Source organism: Mustela nigripes, chromosome 2, assembly GCF_022355385.1.
Source record: "Mustela nigripes isolate SB6536 chromosome 2, MUSNIG.SB6536, whole genome shotgun sequence".
Classification (NCBI taxonomy): domain Eukaryota; kingdom Metazoa; phylum Chordata; class Mammalia; order Carnivora; family Mustelidae; genus Mustela; species Mustela nigripes.
The window spans coordinates 209,151,140-209,174,194 of NC_081558.1; the positions used below are offsets into that span (position 1 = coordinate 209,151,140).

The 23,055-nt window shown below is 44.9% G+C and overlaps 1 protein-coding gene across 3 annotated transcripts in view; it reads left to right on the top strand.

Annotated features, from left to right (window-relative positions):
• Window positions 1–15,236: 15,236 nt before the first annotated feature.
• Window positions 15,237–23,055, top strand: part of CLIC6 (chloride intracellular channel 6) — an 86,934-nt gene continuing 79,115 nt past the window's right edge. The window contains exon 1 of one of the 3 annotated variants that reach the window (XM_059392306.1): window positions 15,237–16,762. In XM_059392306.1, coding sequence (XP_059248289.1) covers window positions 15,662–16,762 — 1,101 coding nt within the window. In that variant the 5' untranslated portion in view covers window positions 15,237–15,661. The remainder of the gene's footprint in view (window positions 16,763–23,055) is intronic. The other 2 variants (XM_059392307.1, XM_059392305.1) reach the window with 2 other exon arrangements.

Here is a 23,055-nt window from a genome sequence, read left to right on the forward strand (position 1 = left end):
GCTCTCTGCCCGTCACCTGACCGGCCCATCCATGTGTAGCTCCACTCTCTCTGTACTTCTTGTTCTGGGTTTCCCCAGGCTCACTCTGTCTGGAATGCTATCTCCTAGCTTTATTTATTTATTTATTTTTTGACCAGCTGTATTTCAATTTCTCTTTCAGGTGTCCCCTAGGCCTGACCAAGCTTCATTCCACACCTACTCAGCCCCAGGTCAGGGTTGGGCACCCCTCCTCCATGGTCCTAACGGAACATTTATTTCGTCTGTCTTGTAGGGAATGCTCCATCTGTGTGTGGGCCATGTGGCCTGGCCACCCCTGTGTCCCCAGCCCCAGCCCCAGCACAGTGATTGGCATGGCGCAGGTCTCAGAGCTCAAAGGACACCCACACTGGACAGTCCTGGCATGACGCACATGCTTCCCCAATAATAGGAAGGGTCAAGTTCACAGGGTTAAGTTCACAGACTCTGGAGCCAGGCTGTCTGGGTCTGTGACTGGGCTCTGCTGCTTTGCAACTGGGTGCCCTTGGGCAAATCACTTACCCTCTCTGTTTCAGTCTCTTTATCTTTAGCATGGAGCAGTCATAACAGCATTTACCTGGAAGATGATTATAAGAATTGCATGAATTAATATATGTGATGTGCTCAAAACAGTGCTTGGCATTCAGCCAACACTATGAGTTTGCTGTTAGTGGTTCCTAATGCTTGATAGAACTTACCCAGGCTAAGAGGATAAGATTTGAGGTTTGAGGGGGATGGTAAGGGATTGAGATCAAGAGGGAAAGGGAGACAGGGTGGGCTGGGAGTCCTTATGGCGTAAGAGAAAACCAAGAGCCTGGACTTCCCAAGAATGATGTTGGGACCTTGGAGAAAAGTGCAGGACAGTATGGGAAGATTGTAGAAACTCATTCATTTTATCAGATTTTGTGGTAGGTTAATTTTGATTTGGGAAAGGAGAATGGAATTCCCTTTTTTCCTTCCCTCCTTCTTTGGCTTTTTCTCTCCAGGACTCACATGAGGAAGCTTCTCTAGAAACTTACTTTCCACTCATCACATCATTTCATTGGAAAAATACATTTCACATTTCTACCTTCTGGCTGGTCAACACAACTACTGGAAAAGAGGAGACTGCCTATTACATAAAACCACAAAGCTTTCTTTTTATTCTCAAGCATTTGGATAAAATGGAAAAATTTAAACCTGCCTCGGAGGGATTTCTAGCTCTCCAACCTATGCCCATTGCATAGAAAATGAAAACAAGAATTTTCCATCCATCATTTTCAGTTTGCATTCACAGGTCTGGAGTCATAGAGAAATAACCTGGTCTGGGCGTCAAGACTAAGTTTTAAAATCTAGAAGGGAAATGACTTTGAACTTTAGAACAAGGTCATCATGACTGGAGAAGCCAAGAACAGGAATGTTTCTTGATTCCTGAGCCTGTGTTCATGAGCTCACACTGACCTTTACTGATTATTTAAGCTCCTGAGGTTGAAGTGCAATGGAAATCACCAGGTTATTTGTCAGCTGTTGAGTTAATTTGGTTGTTTAAACAATTAAATCAAGCAGGCAGGTAGGCAGACCCATGCAAACACATGCCTGACATTGGCACTAGGTGCCCTTGGGTGAATGGAGACGAAGTATGGCAGGATGTAGGAGTTTTCTCCTCATCCAGGTTGCCTGAGGGCCCAGGCTCCTGGTTCTGCCACTTACCAAGGGTATTTGACACCTTTGAATCTCAACCTGCTCATCTTTAAAATGGGATAGTCATTTCAGGTACCTCATGGAGGTCTCCAAAGTTGCAAGGAGATGGTCCACGCTCATGGTGTGTTAGGCATTAGTGTGACTGCCTGTGTTTTGGAGCTCAGGAGCAGAGAGATGGCTCCTACCAGGAGAAAGAGCTGATTCATAGAAGGCTTTTTGGGAGGAGTGTGAGCAGGCTAAGGGGGAGAAGGCAGGGTGAGGTGGAGAGGGAGGGCGTTAGTCCTGCTAAAACAGCAGGTGTATCCAGTGATACTTTCTGGGGCCAAGAATGACCTCATGCCCTCAAGAAGCGATATATCAATTTTCCGGCATTTTTTGGTCCTGTATGTCTCTGATATCACCAACCTCCTAACCCAGTGCCCAATCTTAGCGCTGGTTCCGAAGGAAACATCTCCGATGCCATGAAGCTGTGGGTCCTTGTTTCCTGGGTCAGTCTCGTGGTTTACACGTGTAACCCAAGCATCACTACCTTCACTTTTGAAAGTGTATGCATTTCTTTACGAACCCATTACATAAATTCCAGAGTTTATGTAATTTCCATGTAGTGATAAGCAGAAACGACACTTCAAGTTAACTCACCTCTGGAATGAGATGCAAAAATCTCTCTGATTCTTACTGGGGATAAAGCCATGGCTACAATTATTGCAATAGTTTGCTCCTTACATTCATCCCTGGAGGAATTGCCAAATTCGAGTTTTGTGAATATAAAAATATGATTTTTCCCCAGGAATGCCCCAAATTCTATCCACTGCCTTTTGGGGACTTTGATTACAGTGCCTTGTTGTAATTAGAACATCTAGCTAGCTCATTTTTTTTTTGCTACAACATGAAAAGGGGATGGCAGATCAATTTTTTTTTTTTTTTTTGGACTTCCATATTCTCAGAGACAGAATTCACCCAGGTCTTTCCCTCTGCTGACTCCCAGGTGCTGACTGATAAGTGAGTGCGTATTTCAGAGAGGTGCCTTGTCCCGAGTTGCTTCTGCAATGTTAGAAACTGCTGGGCTTACAGCAGTGTAACCATTATGCCTTCACATCCCATGAAAGAAAACTGGAACAAAGCCCTCAAAGTCCTCAGGGAGGTGAAATGTCTCTTTATCTCGACCTGGGAGACCTGCTGCCTGAATTTACAGCAGTGTATGCACACTTAAAGCAGAAGGAAAAAAAAAAAAAAGGCAAGAATCGGTTAATCAGAGGTAGAAAAACACAACCCGTAACCTGTGTTTTGTGAGCTCTGAGTTTCTAATGAAACACGAGCCAGTATGATTCTGGGAAAATTCAACTTCCTGGTGTAAAGACAGGCTTATAAAACAGCTTTCAAGTTTTGTATGTATCGAATGCTCCCGCACTCACCCAACTGGATTTTTTCAGATGTAATGCACGTAAGGGCACCAGAGACACACCACTGAAATTTACAAGGAAGAATAATTTTATCCCAAAGATAGAAAATCTTCTCCAAATAGGGTTGTTTTGAAATTTAGTGGTTCAGGCTTTGTCTCACTCTTCCAAACAATCTAGAATTCCCTCCCCCTCTGACTGCCATATGTCTACATTGCTTTCACATCCCCCAAGGTTCTCACTCACTCCCTCACTATAAACATCCACATTGCCAATGTGTACCTTCCTTTTACTCTTTCATCAAAGATCCCAAGTGGGTTAACTTAGGAACAGTCAAAGACCTTCTACCTGGAAAATAGTTTCTTACTCTCTCTTGGGTGCCTTCACACGTTCATGGGTGCGAAGCTTTTATTTCCCAAATAGAGGTAGGGACTTAAATGTGTAAATGCTCTTTGTCCTGGTAGTTCATTGACTCAAGCTCACATGAAGGTGTACATGCGTGATGCTCAGGGTGGTCTTCCCCAACCTGGAAGAACGTGAGACATTCCTGCAGACACCAAGGCCTCATTTCTGGAGACCGGGCCAGCAGGCATTTCATTCTGACACATGCCCCCGGCACTCCTGTCATTGTGATGCACAGCTGGGGTTGGAGCACTGAAGGTCTGATGCTGATGCCTTATCTTTGTTATGTCCACAGTTCCACGGACTTTGGACTTCTTGTTTGGTCCCAAATAAACTTATAAATGCAGGAAACTTATAAGGGATCACTTCCCAGTGCTAAGGTTGGGAAACTTGTTCAAAGACACCCAGAAAGCCAGTGCAAGTAAAAGAAGAAGAAGGTAGGGCTGGTCTGCCCTTGGCTTATTTTGGAAATTTTGTTTAAAGCCAATCCTGTAGGTTAATAAATGCCATGAGTATCATCTGTGAAACTAGGGACTTAAACATGAAATGGGTTTTTAAGAAAAGCTGGCTTCCATTTCGAAATGGAGTCAGAAGCCCTCCAGAAGGAATCTTCCAGCTGGATGGTAAGGATGTATTCCTTTTTTTTTTTCTTCTTCTTTTTTTTTCTTGGCGAGAAAGTTGCCATCCCTGTCTTAGCAGAGAAAGGGCCAGTCAAGTATCTTGGACTCTCTTGATTTCTGGGTTTACAAATATTGACAAGTATAAATGGGGTTGCAAATGTATACAAATGGAGAAAAAAGTTTTATGAAGCATATGAATCCTCAAATAATGAGGATTGCCTATACTTTGTAGAGATTGACTCCTAACACCCTTAGTGGAAGGACCCATGCCACAGAAGGGAAGACCAAGACATGTAGGGGTTAGTAGCTTGCCCCAAGTAAGACAGCAGGCAAGAAGGAAGCCAGGACTCTGCACCTGCTTCCAGGGCTCCTCAGAGCCCTACCTGCTGCTTTCAGACTTGTTAAGAGTACCAGGTGCCATGAGACCTTAACTCTGCCAAGAGCACCTTAGGCATTGGGATCTTTCCAGAATATTTGATGGGTTTTAGGACTTCAGGACAGGGTCTGTAGAAGGCACTGTGCCTCTCATCCCTGCTTCTGGTGCGGCAATTGTCTACAAGCTAAAGAACAGGACGGACATCAGATCTGGGCCACTAATTGGCCCTTTTTTCAAGAAGAAAGATACAGGAGAAAAGAGAATGAGATTTAGCAGCTGTGTTCAGAAGGCTGGCAGGGATAGGAGTGGGATTTGGGCAGCAGCCTTCATGGCGAGCCTGTAAGATGGAGGCTGTGGCCTGAAGTCAGCCGCCTGCACAGAGAGGGAAGCAGGTTCCCAAAATAGAGCTCCACATGAAGGCAGGGCACAACCTCACTGGTATGTAGAATCTGCAAAAGCTGAACTCAGAGAGAATACACGGTGCTTTCTGAGGCTGGGGGTGGGGCAATGGGGAGACACTGATCACGGGGTACAAACTTTCAGTGATGAGATCAGTAAGTTCTGCGGAGCTAACGTACAGCTGGGTGATTACAGTTAACAAGACTGAAATGAAATATACTTGAAAATACACTTGAAGAATACTTGAAAGTTGCTAAGAGAGTAGGTCTTAAATGTTGTTTGCTACACCCAAAAATGGTAATTATGTGAGGTGGTGGAGATGTTAATTAACCTTGTGGTGGTGATCATTTCGCCATATGTATGTGTATCAAATCTTCATGTCGGACATATTAAATATCACACAATGTGATATGCCAATTAGATCGCAACAAAGCTGGCGAGAGAAGTAAAGCACAGCATCTTATTCCATGATCGCCAGGGATGATTACCATGATTGTTTTTTTTTTTTTTTTTTTTTGTACAAGGGCCTGAAAGTGATCAAGTTATCCTCAGAGGAAATATTTCACACAAAAAAATCATATTAAAGAGTGAAATTCACAACTCATAATTTAATCCAGTTCAAGTCCCTGTCGTTTCACTCTGAGGCATTCTCTTTTCTACTCTAGGACAGTGACCACCTCTCAGGATTGCTGAGATTATTAAATAATTTGAAATCACATATCATGTATAAAAAATGCTCTATCTAGTGGCAGAATGCATAACAATCTATTTAGAAGATGGAACTAGACAGAACAATCTTTAAGGTCTTTGATCTTACTGTTGATAACCATACCTGCACTAGAATTATGGAAGAATTTTAAACCTAATTTAGAATGTCATAAAGGAAGTATAAAGGGAAGAAATTACTGTGCCATGTAAATTTCTAATTAAATTTCTAATTGGTACCATAATGCTTTCTCTGCAAGATGGATAATTATATAATAAGTACTTATACATAATTTTATTATAGTGAGTCACTGTACCCCAAATATTTACATACGGGGTTTGGTTCCAATAATACTGTGACATTTCATAAATAAATACAATAAAATATAACCAAATATCCATATTGTTTTTCCCCAACATGCTCAACAACCAGTCTGCTTTTGAGATTTTGGCTCATTATTCTGTACTGTGTACCAGGCACATAGGGCTCTTCTTTCCTTTCTTTCCTTCCTTGCTCCCTCCCTATTCCTTCCTCCCCTTCCTTGGGTTCCTCCTTTCTTTCTTTCAATCAGTAAGTCCTTTGCTTTGTTCATTTGAAATAAGGAAGTAAACCTCATTGCTAACTAAAACTTAAAACTGTAAGCATTCTTTTGCTTTTAATTTAAGCATTTTATTTTCATGAAGATGACTGTTACAGCTTCCTTTTTTGCTCTTTCTGATGGGTTCTGGATCAAGACACTAGAAAATGGGTTAGACTGAATTTAGGATAGAGTCATGGGCTCAGAATGAGAGCTCAGTTGCTCACCCTTGGGGAAAACACTCACGCTGTGAGAGGTAAACTCAGTTGTATTGTTTTTGGCTCTGGGAGACCTTTTCTGCTCACTTCCTGATTCTGAGCTTTGTTCCGCTCTGATTAGTGATTTCCACATAGGTGAGATGTTAGATCATAGATTACAGAATTGGAGTGCTGAAGGAACCCTACAATCATCTGATTCAAGGTCCTCATTCAGGTGATATACCATTAAGTGAAAGGGACTTCCCAAGGTCACTGAATTCACCACTTTCCCGATCACACCCAAACACCTCCTGGGAGAGTGTGCGCACAGAGCTGAGGCCCAGGTAGCCTTCACAGCCTTTATCTCTTTCTGGTCCAATCAGATTAAACTCAACCACATTCAAAAGGAAAGCTCAAATCTTAGTAAGATTTGGAGGTGTAAAAGTCATGAGCTAAATGATTTCATCCTAAGTGTGTTGAATAAATGAACAAAAATACATTTCAAACATTTGTCTCCAAGTTTTTAAGAAATGTGTTTCAAAATATAAGCAGCAAAAATATTTCCACAAAGCATGGCCTTGGCGTATTTGAATTCATAGAATGTGGTTAAAGATCTTCAAAATAAACAAATGTGTAATCAGAGTTATTGATAAAGCATGGTGTGAAATGCCAGCAATGAGCCAGTGTGAACATTGCAGGTTTACAGCTGTAGGAAGGTTTTTCCAAAACAGAGAGGGACCTTTGTTCCATTTGTGCTTATTTCTCCAGCACTAACTGAGTCTGTGCCACAAGAAAGTCCTCAGAAAAAGTTTGTGGTATGATGGATGGTTGGATGGATGGATGGATGGATGATGGATGGATGGATGGATGGATGATGGATGGATGGATGGAAGGATGATGGATGGACGGACAGATGGATGGGTGGATGGATGGATGGATGATGGATAGATGGATGGATGATGGATGGATGGATGATGGATGGACAGATGGATGGACGGATGGATGGATGGGTGGATGGATGGAAGGATGATGGATGGATGGACAGATGGATGGATGATGGATGGATGGATGGGTTGGTCTTCTCAATGCTGTGAGTAGAACAGAAATGTTTTTGTCTTTTTTCTTTTTTTTTCTCATACTTTCCTTTATTATAAGATTAAATAAATGACCATAGTTATCAAACTAGTATTTTTTTCTGATGAATAATATGAATCATGACTATTCTTTTTTAAAATAAGAGAAAATTACTTGGGATGATACATGTTCTTTAAATAGAAAGTATTCTTCTTTTAAAGATTTTTTTTCTTTTTTTTTAATATAATTTTTTATTTTTTATAAACATATATTTTTATCCCCAGGGGTACAGGTCTGTGAATCACCGCAACCTCTTCGACCTCAGCCGCAGCAACATCTTCCTAGGAACAACGCAAAAGGCAAGGGAAGCAAGGGCAAAAATGAACTATTGGGATTTCATCAAGATCAAAAGCTTTTGCACAGCAAAGGAAACAGTTAACAAAATGAAAAGACAACTGACAGAAATGTTTTTTTCTAAAAGACAGTTTCATGACTATATTATAGAGAGGATAACTTAATTTTGTGATGTGGTGCTTACTTTTTCATGAACCTGTAGTTAGGCAAAATGATAAAAACAAAAGGTTTTTTGTTTTGTTTTTGTTTTTGTGGTCACAATGGTCAGCTTGTGCTTTACCTGGCTACTCAGAGCTTACTTGACTCCCAGCAGCAGGTATTTTTTGGATGTGTGGGTACAAGGTATGCTCTAGGATCACCTTTTCTCTTTACCTCCATCTTTTTCCATTCTGACAGATAACTTTTTTCCCAATGTTTCCTATAAGGAAAGGAAATTTAGGAAATTGAATTTTCTAAGTCCTTATGTGTCAGTGGATGCCCAGGGCCACAAAAGCTGGCTTTTTGACAAATAACAAGGGGTTAATATTTTAGATAAATGTCTTGTGTTATAGAAGAGGTCCATTCCAATATCTGGACAGTGAAAAACAATTGGGCCAGCCCTTGGACCACCACCCAAAGGCAATACCACTTGGTGATCGTGCAGAAACATTCAAGTTTACAAAATGCTTTACACATTATCGTTTCCAAAGTTCAGAGGATCCTAGCGCGGTAGGTTTATTACCAAGAAGTGGCTTGCACAATACAACACAGCCAGTTAGCAGCAGAATTGGGAGTTGAGCCTAGACTTCTCAATGCAAATCTCATAATCTCTATCTCCTTTCAAAGAGTTTCTCATCAGGATTCATTTGTAATCTGTAAGGAGATGTTTGAAGAGTGAGCAACCCTCCGACACAACACAGCACCCCCTCACCTACTTCCCCTCAGCTCTTGGTAGAGTTGATACACTATATTAAGGCAATTTCTTTGGAAAATGCTACAATCAGGGGGCTGGAGGGAGGCTGGTCTCCTTATCACCCAACGGTTGACAATATGGGCTGGTTAATTCTTGGTGGTGGGGGATGCCCTGTGCGTGGGAAGAAGTTTAGCAGCATCCTGGCTTCTACTCACTAGAAGTCAGTAGAGCCTCCAATCTCGACAACCCCAAAGTGAGTCCAGACATGACCAGGTGTCCCACGAGTGGCATAATTGCTGCTATTTGAAGCCCAGGGTTCATACATACCTCCATCCATTGCTGTAGATTTTAGGGTTCTGAAGGATGGGAGGGAGGAGAAAGAAAACTTGGGGAGTTTAGAATTAAAAGAAAAGTGAATTTCTACAACATGTAGAGAACAGATACAGAACACTGGACAGTTTGAGAAAAATGCCAAAATGCTTAGAAAAAACCTTTATAGATGGAACTGGAAGGTTTCAAACAGACTGTCAGTCTTCAGTTTTAGTACTGTTTTATCTGCAGCAGGATTGTTACTGCTACTCCTGGGGTTGGAAGGTAAGGTATGGTGCTGTGAGAATAAGAGGCTGGAACTGCTGCCTTGGGGGCCCAGGAGTCAGCTTGGCCGAGGGGTCCACACCCCTCCATCCCTACCCTTCTCCCTGGACTGACCATGAGGCCTGCAACACAACTTCATGTTTTCCCTTCCAGACTGTAGGCTGCCTTTCCAGAAAGGCTTTCAGCAAGAGATTTGTAATACAATTTTGGAGGCTTCTCTCCTCCTCCTTCATCTCCTTCTCCCCCTCTGGTTTGTAAAAAAAAAATCTCTTCTCTCATCCAACAGGTATTTGTTCCAAATCTTGTTTATGTTGAGAACAGTGCAAGATCATGTGGAAAAAAAAAAACAGAAAAAAATCCTCACTAACTGTGAGTTCATGGTAGGGTGACCATATGATTCATTGTCCAAACTAAGACACGTTTATGAGTGACAGGGGGTGCTTTTATGATTATGTTCCCGAGTCAACAGAATAACCCATGACTGTCACTGGCTAAGTGGGACGAAGTGTTGTGGTTTTTCCAACACTTCAATATGCTGTTCTGTCAAGATGTGTCCTTTGGGACGATACTAACAATGAGGTCACAATGTCAACAAGTGCTGTGCTGAGCACATTCTCTGACTTACAAGGGCCATGGTCCTATTACAGCATCTTCTGTTCTAGATGAAAAACTTAGTCAAGATCCCACGGTTAAAGTGGGATTTAAATCAGCCAACAATGTGACCAAAGAAGCCACCAATTTCACCATGGCACCATCTGTATTCATTTGTGTAATATATTTATTGACTTTCAAGATGGTGTATCTGTGCTTCAGTCACTGTCTTCTGGTTCAGGCTGATTCTTCAGCAGTAGCCTCCTCCTCCTCCTCCTCCTCCTCCTCCTCCTCCTCGTCCAGCGCCTCCTTCTTTTTCTTCTTCTTCCTCTTCCTCTGCTTCTTCTCCTTCCCCCTCTCCTCCCCTTCTCCCTTTTCCTCCTTCTCCTTCTTCATCATCTTCTTTGTCCTCTTCTTCTCCCCCTCCTTCCTCTTCTCCTTCTCCTTTTGAGATTCAATTTTTTAAAGTAATATGGGCCTTGAACTCACAACCCTGAGATCAACAGTTGCACGACCTGACAACTGACCCAGATAACCAACCCAGTGATAACCTTCTTTTAAGTGAAATATGCCTTTATATTTGACTGGGTAAATCCAGGGAAATTAAGGCAGGTTTGGGGCCACTATAAGGTGAGGAGGAACAGTTGTTGAAGAGAAATCAGTGCTAGTGGGGACTTCTGTTTGGTCATAACGCATCCTGTGATCTGAACGTTATACATACATCAAAATCCCAAGGGTCTTCTGAAAGGAAGACACACCTGCTAGAGAAAGAGATCTCTATGGAAGTGAATCTATTCATTCTGGAAAAATAGCAAAATGACAAATCTTTACATTGTTTAGTTACGAGCCCTTGAGTTTTTCCTCATTAATCCCGAGTTATCCTGCCTCGAGATTCCTCATAATATGTGGTAGGTCAACTCCGTAAGTACTAAGAGCTACTTCATTACCTGTACATTTGCCTCTTGCCTCCCAGCCTTGAATCTGTCACCTCTGTCTAACCCTCCTTGGTATTTAAATAGCTAATCTAGTATTGGTTGCTGAGTTAACCATGTGCAAACCTCTAAGCACCATCACCTTGACCTTCACAATTCTGTTTCTTTGGTATTTCCTTTTGTGTTTCTGTGTATGAACTGATTTGACCTTTGCTAATAATTAAAAGCATTTGCTGAAGTATTCACCACAGTCAGTAGATAAGAATTTCTGAGAACAGTATTTCTGTGACATTAGCTTGTCCCCTGAAGTATAAAACCAACTGAGGTAAGTATTTTTGAAAACTGGTTCTAGTTGATACATATGTATTTGAAAGCATACATGTATTCATTACTCGAGAGGTATCAGGCTTCTAGTACAATGTGCCCAGTCCTGTTCTAGGCAGAGACAAAGAAAACCCACAGTTTTCATGCAACAGCATCCTGGTTGGGGAGTGGGGGATCAAGGAAATGGATAATAAAGAAGCAGAATACATTATATGTAATACGGAGATAAGTGCTATGGGAAAAATAAGGCCGAGAAGGCTGATAGAGAGTAGGAATTGAGCTTTCAGATAGGGTGCTTATCCACCCTCACAATAGTCAGGATATGGAAACAATGTATATATCCTTGGATGGATGAACAGGAAAAAGGAAATGTGGTATAAACACACAATGGAATACTATTCAGTCTTTAAAAAGATGGGAAACCTGACATTTGTGACAACAGGGATAAACCTACAGGACATTCTGTTAAATGAAATAAGCCAGGGAGTGCCTGGGTGGCTCAGTTGGTTAAGGGACTGCCTTCGGCTCAGGTCATGATCCCAGGGTCCTGGGATGGAGCCCTGCATCGGGCTCCCTGCTCAGTGGGAAGCCTGCTTCTCCCTCTCCCACTCCTCTACTTGTGTTCCCTCTCTCACTGTGTCTTTCTGTCAAATAAATATAATCTTTTAAAAAAAAAAAAAAAGAAAGAAAGAAAGAGAGAGAGAAGCCAGATGCAGAAAGGCAAATACTGCGTGACCTCACTTACATGTGGAATCTAAATAGTCCGACTCTTGTAAACAGAGAGTAGAATGGTGGTTACCAAAGGCTGGGGGAGGGGAGGGGGAAATGAGGAGATGACAGTCAAGGACACAGAGTTTCAGTGACGCAAGGTGAATACGTTCTGCAATATCGTATTGTATATTGCTAAGCGGGTGAATCCAGCATAAAAGTGGCCTGGCAGACTCGTGATTTTGAGGGGGTCATCTGGCTTTGGGGTGGTGAACAGACTTTGGAAAAGCAAGAAAACCAGGAGGACCAGCTGGGAGGTGATGGTGGTTTGGTCCAGTAGGGCAGCAATGGGGGTAGAGAGAAGAGGTTGGATTCTGGATAAGTTTTAAAAAGGGAAGATAATAGGATTTATTGGCAGGTTGGATGAGGTGTGTGAACAAAAGAAATTAAGGTTTTCAGAATGTGCATGTGTGAGTATAAGAGTATATGTCTGTATAAAGCCCAACATTATCCACGGATGTCTGGCTTAATTGCTTGCTTATTTAATTTTGTTCCATCCCAAAGCCCTGCAAAGGAAAGGGACCTCTCAGTTTTGCTCCTTGCTATATGCCCAGTGTCTAGAACAGTCTCTCTCTCAAAATGAAAAAAGTGTTTATTATGAGTAATGGGATTACAGAAAAATTGTAAAGAGCTCTGCTATTCTCTGTCTTCTCAACTTTTAGCTTGAACACTGTATTCATTTAAAAATAATATAGGGGCACCTTGGTGGCTCAGTGGGTTAGGCCTCTGCCTTCGGCTCAGGTCATGATCCCAGGGTCCTAGGATCGAGCCTCACATGGACTTTCTGCTCAGCAGGGAGCCTGCTTCCCCCTCTCTCTCTGCCTGCCTCTCTGCTTACTTGTGATCTCTCTCTCTCTGTGAAATAAATAAATAAAATATTTAAAAAATAAAAATAATATATTCACTTAATTATAGAAACTTAAAGAAATTTATAGAATTATGTGATGTAAATATTTAACAATTGTTTATTAAGACTATGACTAAAATATGGAAGAGTCTACATTCTACAGATGGCCTTGTGTTATTTTTAAAGACAATATCAACGTGAGTAAATGAATGCAAAAAGTATATAAAAATAAATCCTAATCCTATAGAATAAAACAGCCTTGTAGGATATGTAGGATCAGTTGCTAGGATGGAATAGACTTCACTAGGGCTGTTTTTCAACGAGGACACTACCCGGGACTAGCCTTCAGCCAGCCAGTCAGCTGTGGTGAGTTTGCATTCATGGGTTAATCAACTCTGGGCTTGATTCAAAAGGAGTTTTTCAGAGATGCCAACCTTCCTATAAGGAGGGTGTTTCTATTAACTTTGCCAGAGTTAAGGCTCACGAAATACTGTTAATTCACATACGTATGAGCCTTTGGTTTGGTTCTTTGTGATGATAGAGCATTGGAGACAGTTGGTTTGTTATTAAGAAGAAATGTATAGATGTAACTAATCTCGGAGGTTTCCACGGAGAGCAAATAAACCCAGAGCCCTGCAGTAGGTCACAGGACCACAATGCATGTATACATCCTGAAATCCAAAAAACTGAAAACTGCAAGCTTTTCGGGGAGACCTCTTCTGGAAGCAAAGCCAGACTGACCAGAACTCATTTGGTGGTGAACTTGAACTGGGATCCCTGAAGCTATATGTGGTTTTTATGTATCCTATCTAATATGAGTGTTCACTGGTACCACTACAGAAATAACAATGCGTCTGATCACAGGGTGGTGAGCCGTGTGACATAATATATACTAGAAACTCTCAGCCAACTTTCTGTTTCTAAGAATTCTGTTTTCTGAAACACATCTGGCCTCACGGGTTTTGCATTGTCCTGGACTGTGTTTGCTGTCTGGGGCTGATGGTGCTGGCTTTGTCCTTCCTTAAGAAATAAGGCTGATCGCTGTCTTGCCTTGCAAATATTGCAGGATTTTCCCGGTGACCAGAGGTTTTGCAAGGCAGCATCTGTGTCTGATATTTCTGTCTAGCTCATATGTGTGAGTGCCGTGCTTTGTGGTGATGAAGCTTCTGGCCCCTTCCTTTCCCAACAGGGCACAACCTTGGAGAAAGGTAGCATGAATCTAGGTGACATTGGGCTCCTGTCTTGTTACCCATCGGTCATGGACAATGAGTATAGAAGGAGACATCCTTATGATTGGCTAAATGGATGACTCTAAACCATATCAAAGATACCACCTGATCTTTTAGGGATGGCAGAGCCCTCTGTGGATGTGATAGAATAAGGTGTCTCAGGGAAGTGTCAAGGCCGCCAAGAGCCCGACAAACTCAAATCAGTCTTGAGTTGGGCTCCCTACTCTATCACATTTAGATTGGCCATCTGGAGCAGCAGGCTCCTCTCTGTAACCCACACGATTCAGCCTAGCTCATAATAAACTTACTACATAATTTTCTTTTATTTATTTATTTATTTGTCAGAGAGAGAGAGAGAGAGCAAGTGCTGGCAGAGTGGCAGGCAGAGGCAGAGAGAGAGAAGCAGGCTCCCCACGGAGCCAGGAGCCCGATGCGGCACTCAATCCTAGGACCCTGGGATCATGACCTGAGCCGAAGGCAGGGGCTTAACCGACTGAGCCACCCAGGCGCCCCATTACTACATAATTTTCATCAGAACTTCCTTTTCTTGGGGAAAAGGTGTCCAGTATGGGATTTGGGGAGGTTCCTAACCCAGTGAATGCCACAGCATCCCTTCTTCAAATCTTGTATTTTCTCCTCTTTACCCCCACCTCCCCAAGCTAACACGTCATAAGGTAAAGCACTGGCCATGGGTTTAGAAAAATCTAGAATTTGAAACATAAACTGTTAGAGTCTTGAGGAAATAGGGAGATGAAGGATCTAACCTCTCCCCAGTGCAAGGCCCCCATTCTTGTCATACCTTGAGGAGGAGACCCTTGTGCTCAACAGAACCCATCTCTGGTCAGAGCAGTAAGACTCCTTTTGCTTCTATATGGGGCAGAGAAACCTCTCAGGAAGGGCTTGCAAAAATCGGTAGGTGGCCTCCCCTTCACCTCTCTTCCAGGATTTACCTCCCTTGCTCTTGGACATTGAGGTAGGACCTGGACATCTGCATTAGGTACCAGCTGAGAAGCTGAACGCTTGGGTGCCTGGGGGAAAGTGGATATTAGGTATTTGGGTGTCCAGTGTGGGGTGCTGGCGGGGGTGTGATCCAAATGGCTCTGGAACTTGATGCTGTTACAGAAAACACCCAAGCTGCCAATAGAACCAGAATCTTTTCACTGAGATCCACAAGGGCCGTGAGAAAGGCCGTCATTGGCCAGGCTCCCAGGCCACCCGAACAGGGGGAGAGGATGGGGTGCAAACCCCGCCCAAGCCCCAGGGGGATGGAGTTGGCACTGATGACTTCTGGTCAGCCCCAGGACTGCAGGGCAGGCATTTCAAAGGGTGCAGGAGCGAAGAGGTCTTCCCCAGCCGCGCTCTGCTCCTCGGTGGCCAGCGCCTCCAGGGACCCTGGGTCAGAATTAGAGTCTGGGTGGGAAGCAGACGTGGACCCGCAGTTACGGTGGAGGTGGAGGAAGATACCAGAGAGCTTAAACCGCGAGGAGAGGCGCGGTGTCTTGGGGTCGAGCCCCATTTTAACCCCGCAGTTCCAGAGCTCCGCCCCGCCTGCGCCCCGCGAGCCCCGAGCCGGCGTCCTCTAGGAGCGGGCGCAGTGGACCCCGGCGCGGAGCTCCTCGTCCAGGGCCGCTTGCTCCATCAGCAGTGTCAAGGAAGGGTCTCCAGGGGAGGACAGGGATCGGCGGCCATGGCCGAGGCCGCGGAGCTGGAGGGGGCCCCCCCAGGTCCCCAGGGGCCGCTTGAGGCCCCGGTGCCTCTGGCAGAGAAACCTGGCGAGCCGGGGGCCGCGGGCGGGAGGGCGGAGCGGGAGGAGGCCAGCGAGGGCGCCGCGGAGGCGCCGAGGGGCGAGGGGGAGGGCGCAGCAGCGACGGTCGCGGTGAACCAAGCAGAAGGCACCGATCCGGACGGAGCGCGCGCGAGCGAGCCGGAGCCGGGCGCGGACAGTGGCCCCGGGGCCGAGACTCCAGGCGCGAGGGCCGCGCAGGGCGAGGCGGAGGCGGAGGAGGGCGCCCCGGGGTGCGCCGAGGTCCCCCAGGGAGAGGAGGCGAGCGGCGCAGAGCAGGTGGAGGAGGCGAGCTCCGGCCGCGGCACGCAGGGCGAGGCTTCGAGGGAGATTCAGGGGGATCCCGGGGAGACCGAGGTCCCTGGGGCAAAGGAGAAAGCGGAGCAAGGGCCAGAGGAACCCGGAGGCGGCACGCCGGGGGCGCAGGGGGCCAGCATGGAAGCCGCGGGGCAGGCGGGAGGGGCGCTCGGGGCCGAGGGTGAACCCCGGGACCGAGGCGATCTCAGCTCCCAGCCCCAGGTCGAGCCCACCGAGGCCGCGGCGGCGGAGATTGGGGGGTGCGGCCCCGGGGAGCTTGCAGAGGAGCCTGGGGGTGCCGCGGCGGGCGCCGCCGCCGACGAGGCGGGGGCGACGGGGACAGAGGAGTCGGAGGAAGTGGCCCCCGGGGACTCGAGGGCGGAAGCTGTCGAGGACGGGGACCAGGGTGAACCCCAAGAGGAAATGGAGGAGGCCGAGGAGGAGAGGCGAGAGCGCGGCCCGGAGGTACCAGTGGAGCCGGTCGCAGCCGGGGCCGAGGAGGAGCCCCCAGACAGCAGCAGCGCGCGGGCAGAGGCGGCCGCGCCAACGCGGGCCGCGGAGCCGGAGGCCGAGCTCAGCAACCACCTGGCGGAGGAGGGCAGCGTCGAGGGCCGGGAGGGGACCGAGCGGGTGAATGGCGGAGAGGATGGCGAGACGTCAGAGGAGGGGGCCCCGAGGCAGGAGCACGACATCACCCTCTTCGTGAAGGTAAGTCGAATCTAAGCGGTCCAGCTGTCCGGATTGTCGCTTCTGTTCACGGGAGGGAGGCGGGACGGCCTGGGGGTCATGGAGAGTCTCACGAGCGTTTTGGGGACACAGGATGGTTTGGGAACAAGAAGTTGGGTAGGGGTGGTAGGAGGTAGTGGGGGTGCGGGTCCAGCATCCCACTGTCTTTTGTTCTGAAAATCCTAACTGGTCCTTCTAGTCTGGAGATTATTGAAGAATCAATTAAAAAAAAAAAAAGTGATATGCCCTATTAATGTTCAAAGCAATTCATGCCAAAGGATTTCACTTGAAGTGAAAAAAAAAAAAAAAATGCGAACAGGTTGTAATGTGAGAAGTCTCCCCGGGACTCAACTTTCAGAGGCCCAGAGCTGGCCAGTGTTTTCAGCTCCCCAAAAGTATCCCTCCTTGATATTTAGAATGCAAGTGGAAATTTATTTAAATATTATAATATTGTTGAGCATTTTAACATGTATTTTGGAAGAAAACAAGACGCTGGTGACTTGAACATCATCTGCTTTTAAGTCATATTTCAACCCTGCTACAAATGGAAAGAAAGCAATGATTTTATTCCAGAATTTGTAGGACACCACTGAGGAACTTTTGCATTTAAAGAGACATCAAAGGTAAAGGACAAGGTCCAGCGGTAGCTCACAATCACAAAAGGGGATCTTTGTTAAAAAAAAAAAAAAAAAAAAAAAAAAAAGCCCTTTCTGAGGACCTTCAGCCGGACCAGGAAAGCAGCTAATAATAAGGTCAAGAATGTGCATTGCAGGTTGAATTGTAATCCTTTCAAAATACTTTCAGGCTTATAGAAGCCAGTTAGGACCTAAAGCTCCTTGATGGGAATGTAAGCAAATTCTAATAAGCAAAAAGAGAAATATTTCCAAAGGGATTAACTTCAGAATTTCAAGAATTGCTTGGGGGGGGCAAAGGGGTTAGGGAAGAGAGGGCATGCGTTTCTTCACTGGTTCAGGAAGGTGCTGTTCTGAGCATTTCTGAAGACCCTGGAGCATTTCAAGGTTAGGTGTTGGGATATAATCTAAGGGCATAGCCCCTAGGAAGGCCCCTGGGAGCTGGAAGTCTGCAGAGATGGGAAAGGGAACTGGGAGGGGGGGATGGAGCTGAACACAGTGCTGCTGTGTGTAGATCTGCCCTTGATGTGAGCAATTCCCCCTTCCTCCATCTCAGGGCCACCTGCTTCCAGCATGTCTTTGCAGTTTCTTGTTATAATTTTGGAATACGTAACATCTTCCTCGTCTTCCTGCTTCCATTTCTCAGCTCTCCAGTAGGCCTTTGGTGATAGCCAGTGAGCTGGGAAATGAGATTTGATCACTTTACTTCTGAAAGTAAAATTCTCCAGTTGTTCCTTGTAGACTTTAAGATGAGGCCACGCTCCTTAGCCAGGCCACAGACCACTCACGATGGCCTTCTGGCCTCTGCAGTATTGCTTGGGTTTCCCTCCCAACTGCCTGACTTTCTCACCCATGGTACCACCATGCCAGCCTATTGAACTAGCTATCATTCCTTGTGAGAGCCACATTCTTGCCTGCCTGGAAATTGCACAGGTGCTGTACCCTCTGCCTGAGTCAAGTTTCTTCCCCCCTCACCCCACTCCTTGCCTCCTGCCTGGTTGTCTGCTGTGGGTCTACATTCAGCACGGGCATCGTCTCCTCTGCGGCGCCTTTGGCAACCCTAGTCTGGGTTGGGTGTCCCTCTGTTGAAGGTCCCTTCACGTGATGCATGTTTTACCTCTTCCCTTGACTATGTGAGATCCATTTTCTATGCTCTATGTGGAGCACAGGCTTGGAACCTGAAGAAGGTTTGAATGGGTGGCTGCCTACACAAGGTAGTATATACTGTGGACATTAGAGCCAGTGGGATCAAATTCTGGCTCTGCTGCTTCTTGCAGGGTGACCTTAGGCAAGCTACGTAACCTTTCTGTGCCTTTGTTGCTTATGGATAAAGCGGGGATAAAGGTAGTACCTACCCCACAAGGTTGTTACGGGGATTCAAGAATTTGATTATGTAAAGCACTTAGAAAAGCACCTGGCGGGACGCCTGGGTGGCTCAGTTGGTTGGACGACTGCCTTCGGCTCAGGTCATGATCCTGGAGTCCCGGGATCGAGTCCCGCATTGGGCTCCCAGCTCCACGGGGAGTCTGCTTCTCTCTCTGACCTTCTCCTCGTTCATGCTCTCTCTCACTGTCTCTCTCTCAAGTAAATAAATAAAATCTTAAAAAAAGAAAAAAGAAAAGCACCTGGCTTGAAATAAGCATTGTATAATTGTGCATTCTTGTTCTATCTGCTCAGCTCCCCCAAATGTCCATTGGATTTTGCACAGAAACAATCCCCTTGCCCATTCCATCCCTGCCTCTTTTTATTTTTTTTTTTTTAAGCTTTTATTTACTTATTTGTTGGGGGGGCGGGGAGAGAGGGAGGGAGAGGGAGAAAGAGTGAGAGAGAAAGCACAAGTAGGGGGAGGGGCAGAGGCAGAGGGAGAAGCAGGATCCTTGCTGAGCAGGGAACCCAAAGCAGGACTGAGGCTTCACTTCCTGAGCCACCCAGGTGCCTGCCCTCTTTTATTAAGGGAAAATCTCTCTAGGTACCTAATTACTCCATTCTCTGAGGATAGGCATGTTATGAAAAGTAAAAATAAGTTTTTTTTTTGTTTGTTTGTTTTTTGTTGTTGTTGTTTTTCTCAGTTCCTGCTCAGGAGTAGCTTGTGTGGGCAGAGGCAAGGGGCTTGTCATGGACAGCTTTCCAGAATGTTTCGTTCTGACATGATCATCCTGGTTCTCAGTTGCCTGCTCCCACCCCATATATTTTTTTTTTTTTTTCCTTTAAGAAAACAGATCTCCAAACAGGGAGATTGGTTTTGAAGCAACTACTACTTGATATAGGATCTGAGGATCAGTTAAGGTGTGCTTTGTAGGATTGTTAAGGCACTTCACTTTCTCTTTATCTTACAAATCATTACCCTTAAAAAACAAAAAAGAGCCCAATGCAGAAATCAAGTAAAACCCTTTAGACACTTCTACCTTTTGAGTTTGTAATACTTGATTTAAAATCCTTAAATTAGTCCAAAATAGGATTTCTTTGCCAGATTTAGCTTTCTTGAGGTTCCTTCTTTGGGCTCCACTGAGTTTAGACCGCACTGCGTAGTCGACATCTGACCTCCTGGGTTTTGTAAACATGTCAAATTTTTCTGTGCCATCACTGGAATGCAGAATTCACAGATTTGTTCTTTAAGGAGAAGTACCACAAACATTCCAAACATTCCCCTCGCTTTCATCTGACAGCTTAGTAAACCTGGTTGTAATTAGCCCATATTTTATTTGTCAATTTTTAACTTTTACATTTCCCCATATTTTTAAAAATAAATATATCAGCTGCAAGTATACCACAAAGTGATGACTGATGACCCAGTGACAGGTGCACATCAAATCTGCTTCTACTTTTAGCCACCTGGTAGTTTATATACTCCATCTTTGTGGAAGTTTATATACTTTATATACTATACTTTGTGGAAGTTTATATACTCCATCTTACTAATTTGACATTTTGTTTTATTCTGTAAGCATGCGAGAATATATTCTTGAAAAAGAGCCAAGAACATATGGAACAGACCAAGGGAAACTTCCCTGAATTATTATATGGTAAATTAATTGCTGATCATGGTAATTCTTACTTTTGTTTTTTTTACAAAGAAGTGTTAATTATTTGTCATCAAATTATAGGGTAACCCTGCAGCATATTTAGTAAGAAAGTTCCCTTTCTTCTTTACTCATAACAAAGGGTTACAATGTAATAACATACTAACATAACAATAACAAAAGACAAACAAAGTACTGACAACAAAGGATAAGGTGGGAACTTCACCAGCTGTGGGGTTTTAGTCACTAAGGAAGTCTTGCTTACAAATTTGGTGTTTCTAATCCAATAGTACCTGGCGATTGTGTATACTTTAAGGTAAGGTCTAGAGGTGAGGCTGTCTAAGATGGATTTCCTGGCAAATTTCACATGACCTAAAAAACCTCAATGTGACCAATGAACAGCCCTGGGCCAGAGTCTAAGAGTTTCTTAAACCAGGTTTTGGACACCATATATTTAGCACGTAGCTACTGTGGAGCTTGGAAACTTGCATTTGCCATCACATTTGGGTCTCTCAATAGGTGGAATTGGAGATGGAACAAAGTCCAACTCAAGAAGGACTTGACCTCTGAATAGGCATTGTCACTGAGAACCCCCCCAACATAAATGAGTACATACATGGAGCCAGCCGAGCAGTGCCACACCATGTGGCCATGGCAACTTGGGAAGGATAGGTGTGTGTCCAGGAACAGCAGCTGAGAAACTCCTGGTAGACCACTTGGCTGCAGCAATCCATGCACCTTTCTCCAGGAGAGAGCATGTTGAGACTGTTCTGTGGGGGCTCGGTGCCCGAGGAGCTTGACAGGGAGTTGCTATTTTCATAACTCTGTGTGGACTATGACCCTGTGCTCTGAAGGGAAATGAGCAAAGATGCATTTCTATGACTTTACCTCTCCCCCCAAAATATTTTTTGTTATTTGTTTCCTGAGTGTCTTACACAACTTGCTTACAAACACATTTTTCAAATTTAAATTCAATTAGCCAACTTACAGTACATCAGTATTTTCAGATGTAGTGTTCAATAATTCATCAGTTGAGTATAATACCCAGTGCTCATCACATCTTGTGCCCCCCTTAATGCCCATCACCCAGTTACCCCATCCCCCTACCCACCTCCCCTCCAGCATCCCTCAGTTTGTTTCCTTAGAGTTAAGAGGCTCTCAGGGTTTGTCTCCCTCTCTGATGACTTCCCATTCATTTTTCCTTCCCTTCCCCTATGATCCTCTGCATGGTTTCTTATATTCCACATGTAAGTACCAGATGATAATTGTCTTTCTCTGAATGACTGATTTCATTCACCATAATACCCTCCGGTTCTATCCAGGTTGATGTGAGAAGTATTCATCTTTTCTTACGGCTGAGCTTACAAACTCATTTATGAAATCAGTGGAGTTAGTTGGGGTGGAAGCTGGAGGAAACACTGGGGGGAAACACATGCTCACTGGGGATCATGGTCCCTCTCCCCATGCTGAGTGAGATCCATGTCACAATAGCTTCTTCACATCATGTCCTCCTCACCTGGCATGGCAGTGGCCTTGTTCTCAGCTCTCAGTCAGTGCTTTTGGTAATGATAGGTAAATAGCTGAATGGATGAATAGTCCAAGGTGACTCAGCTAGTGAGAAGCTGGACACAAAACTGTTTCCCACCAACCCAGTCTGGCGTCCCTTCTGAAAGAGCCAGAGTCATTCTCCTCTATGAAGACATCTTGGCAACAGGGCTCCAAGATGCTGGACTTCCCTCAGGGCTGTGGGAATTTGTGGCTCTGCTTTGCTGGGTACACATATGCCACAGCTCTTGCCCCTCACTGTTGCTGACAGGCTGTGTGCTCTGGACTCTTCAGATGTCTTTTTTGGTGAGTGATCATGCTTCACTCCCAGCCTGAGGTCCTCCTCCTCACAGTGGGTCTCCTTTATAGCTTTGATTTCTCAAGGTCAGCTGCTCTCTAGGAGTCCTCTCAGATATCCTACTTCCCTGAGTATCTAGAGATCTGTAAGATACCTTCAGAAACAACACACTGGATCCTTAGAGCAGGTAAATTTACCCTTTAGTTTCATATACATAGAAAAACAAAGTCTAGACTTTGACGGAATATATCAAGGACAAAGCTCTGAGCCATGGTTTAGGTTCAAGTGGGTCACAGAACTGTAGATTAGTCTGTTAACTTAGCCCATGTGGATTTATTGCCTCCTACGTGTTGACTCTGTGCTAGAGTTTGTGTACCCAATGTCAAGCAAGACAGACAGGGTCCATGCCTTTATATTTTTAAAATATTTATTTATTTATTTGACAGAGATCACAAGTAGGCAGAGAGGCAGGCAGAGAGAGAGGAGGAAGCAGGCTCCCCACAGAGCAGAGAGCCCAATGTGGGGTTTGATCCTAGGATGCTGGGATCATGACCTGAGCTGAAGGCAGAGGCTTTAACCCACTGAGCCACCCAGGCGCCCCTAGACAACTTCTAAAGACATCAATGTGTCTTTTGGCAACCCATTCTCCTCCCCACAGGGAGACGGTGTCCAATTCCATTTTCAGCTGGAGTCTGCAAAGCCTAAAATATTTATTGTTGGGCCCTTTAAGACAAGATTTGCTGACCCATAGCTTAAATTTCCCGTGATTCATGACCTGGG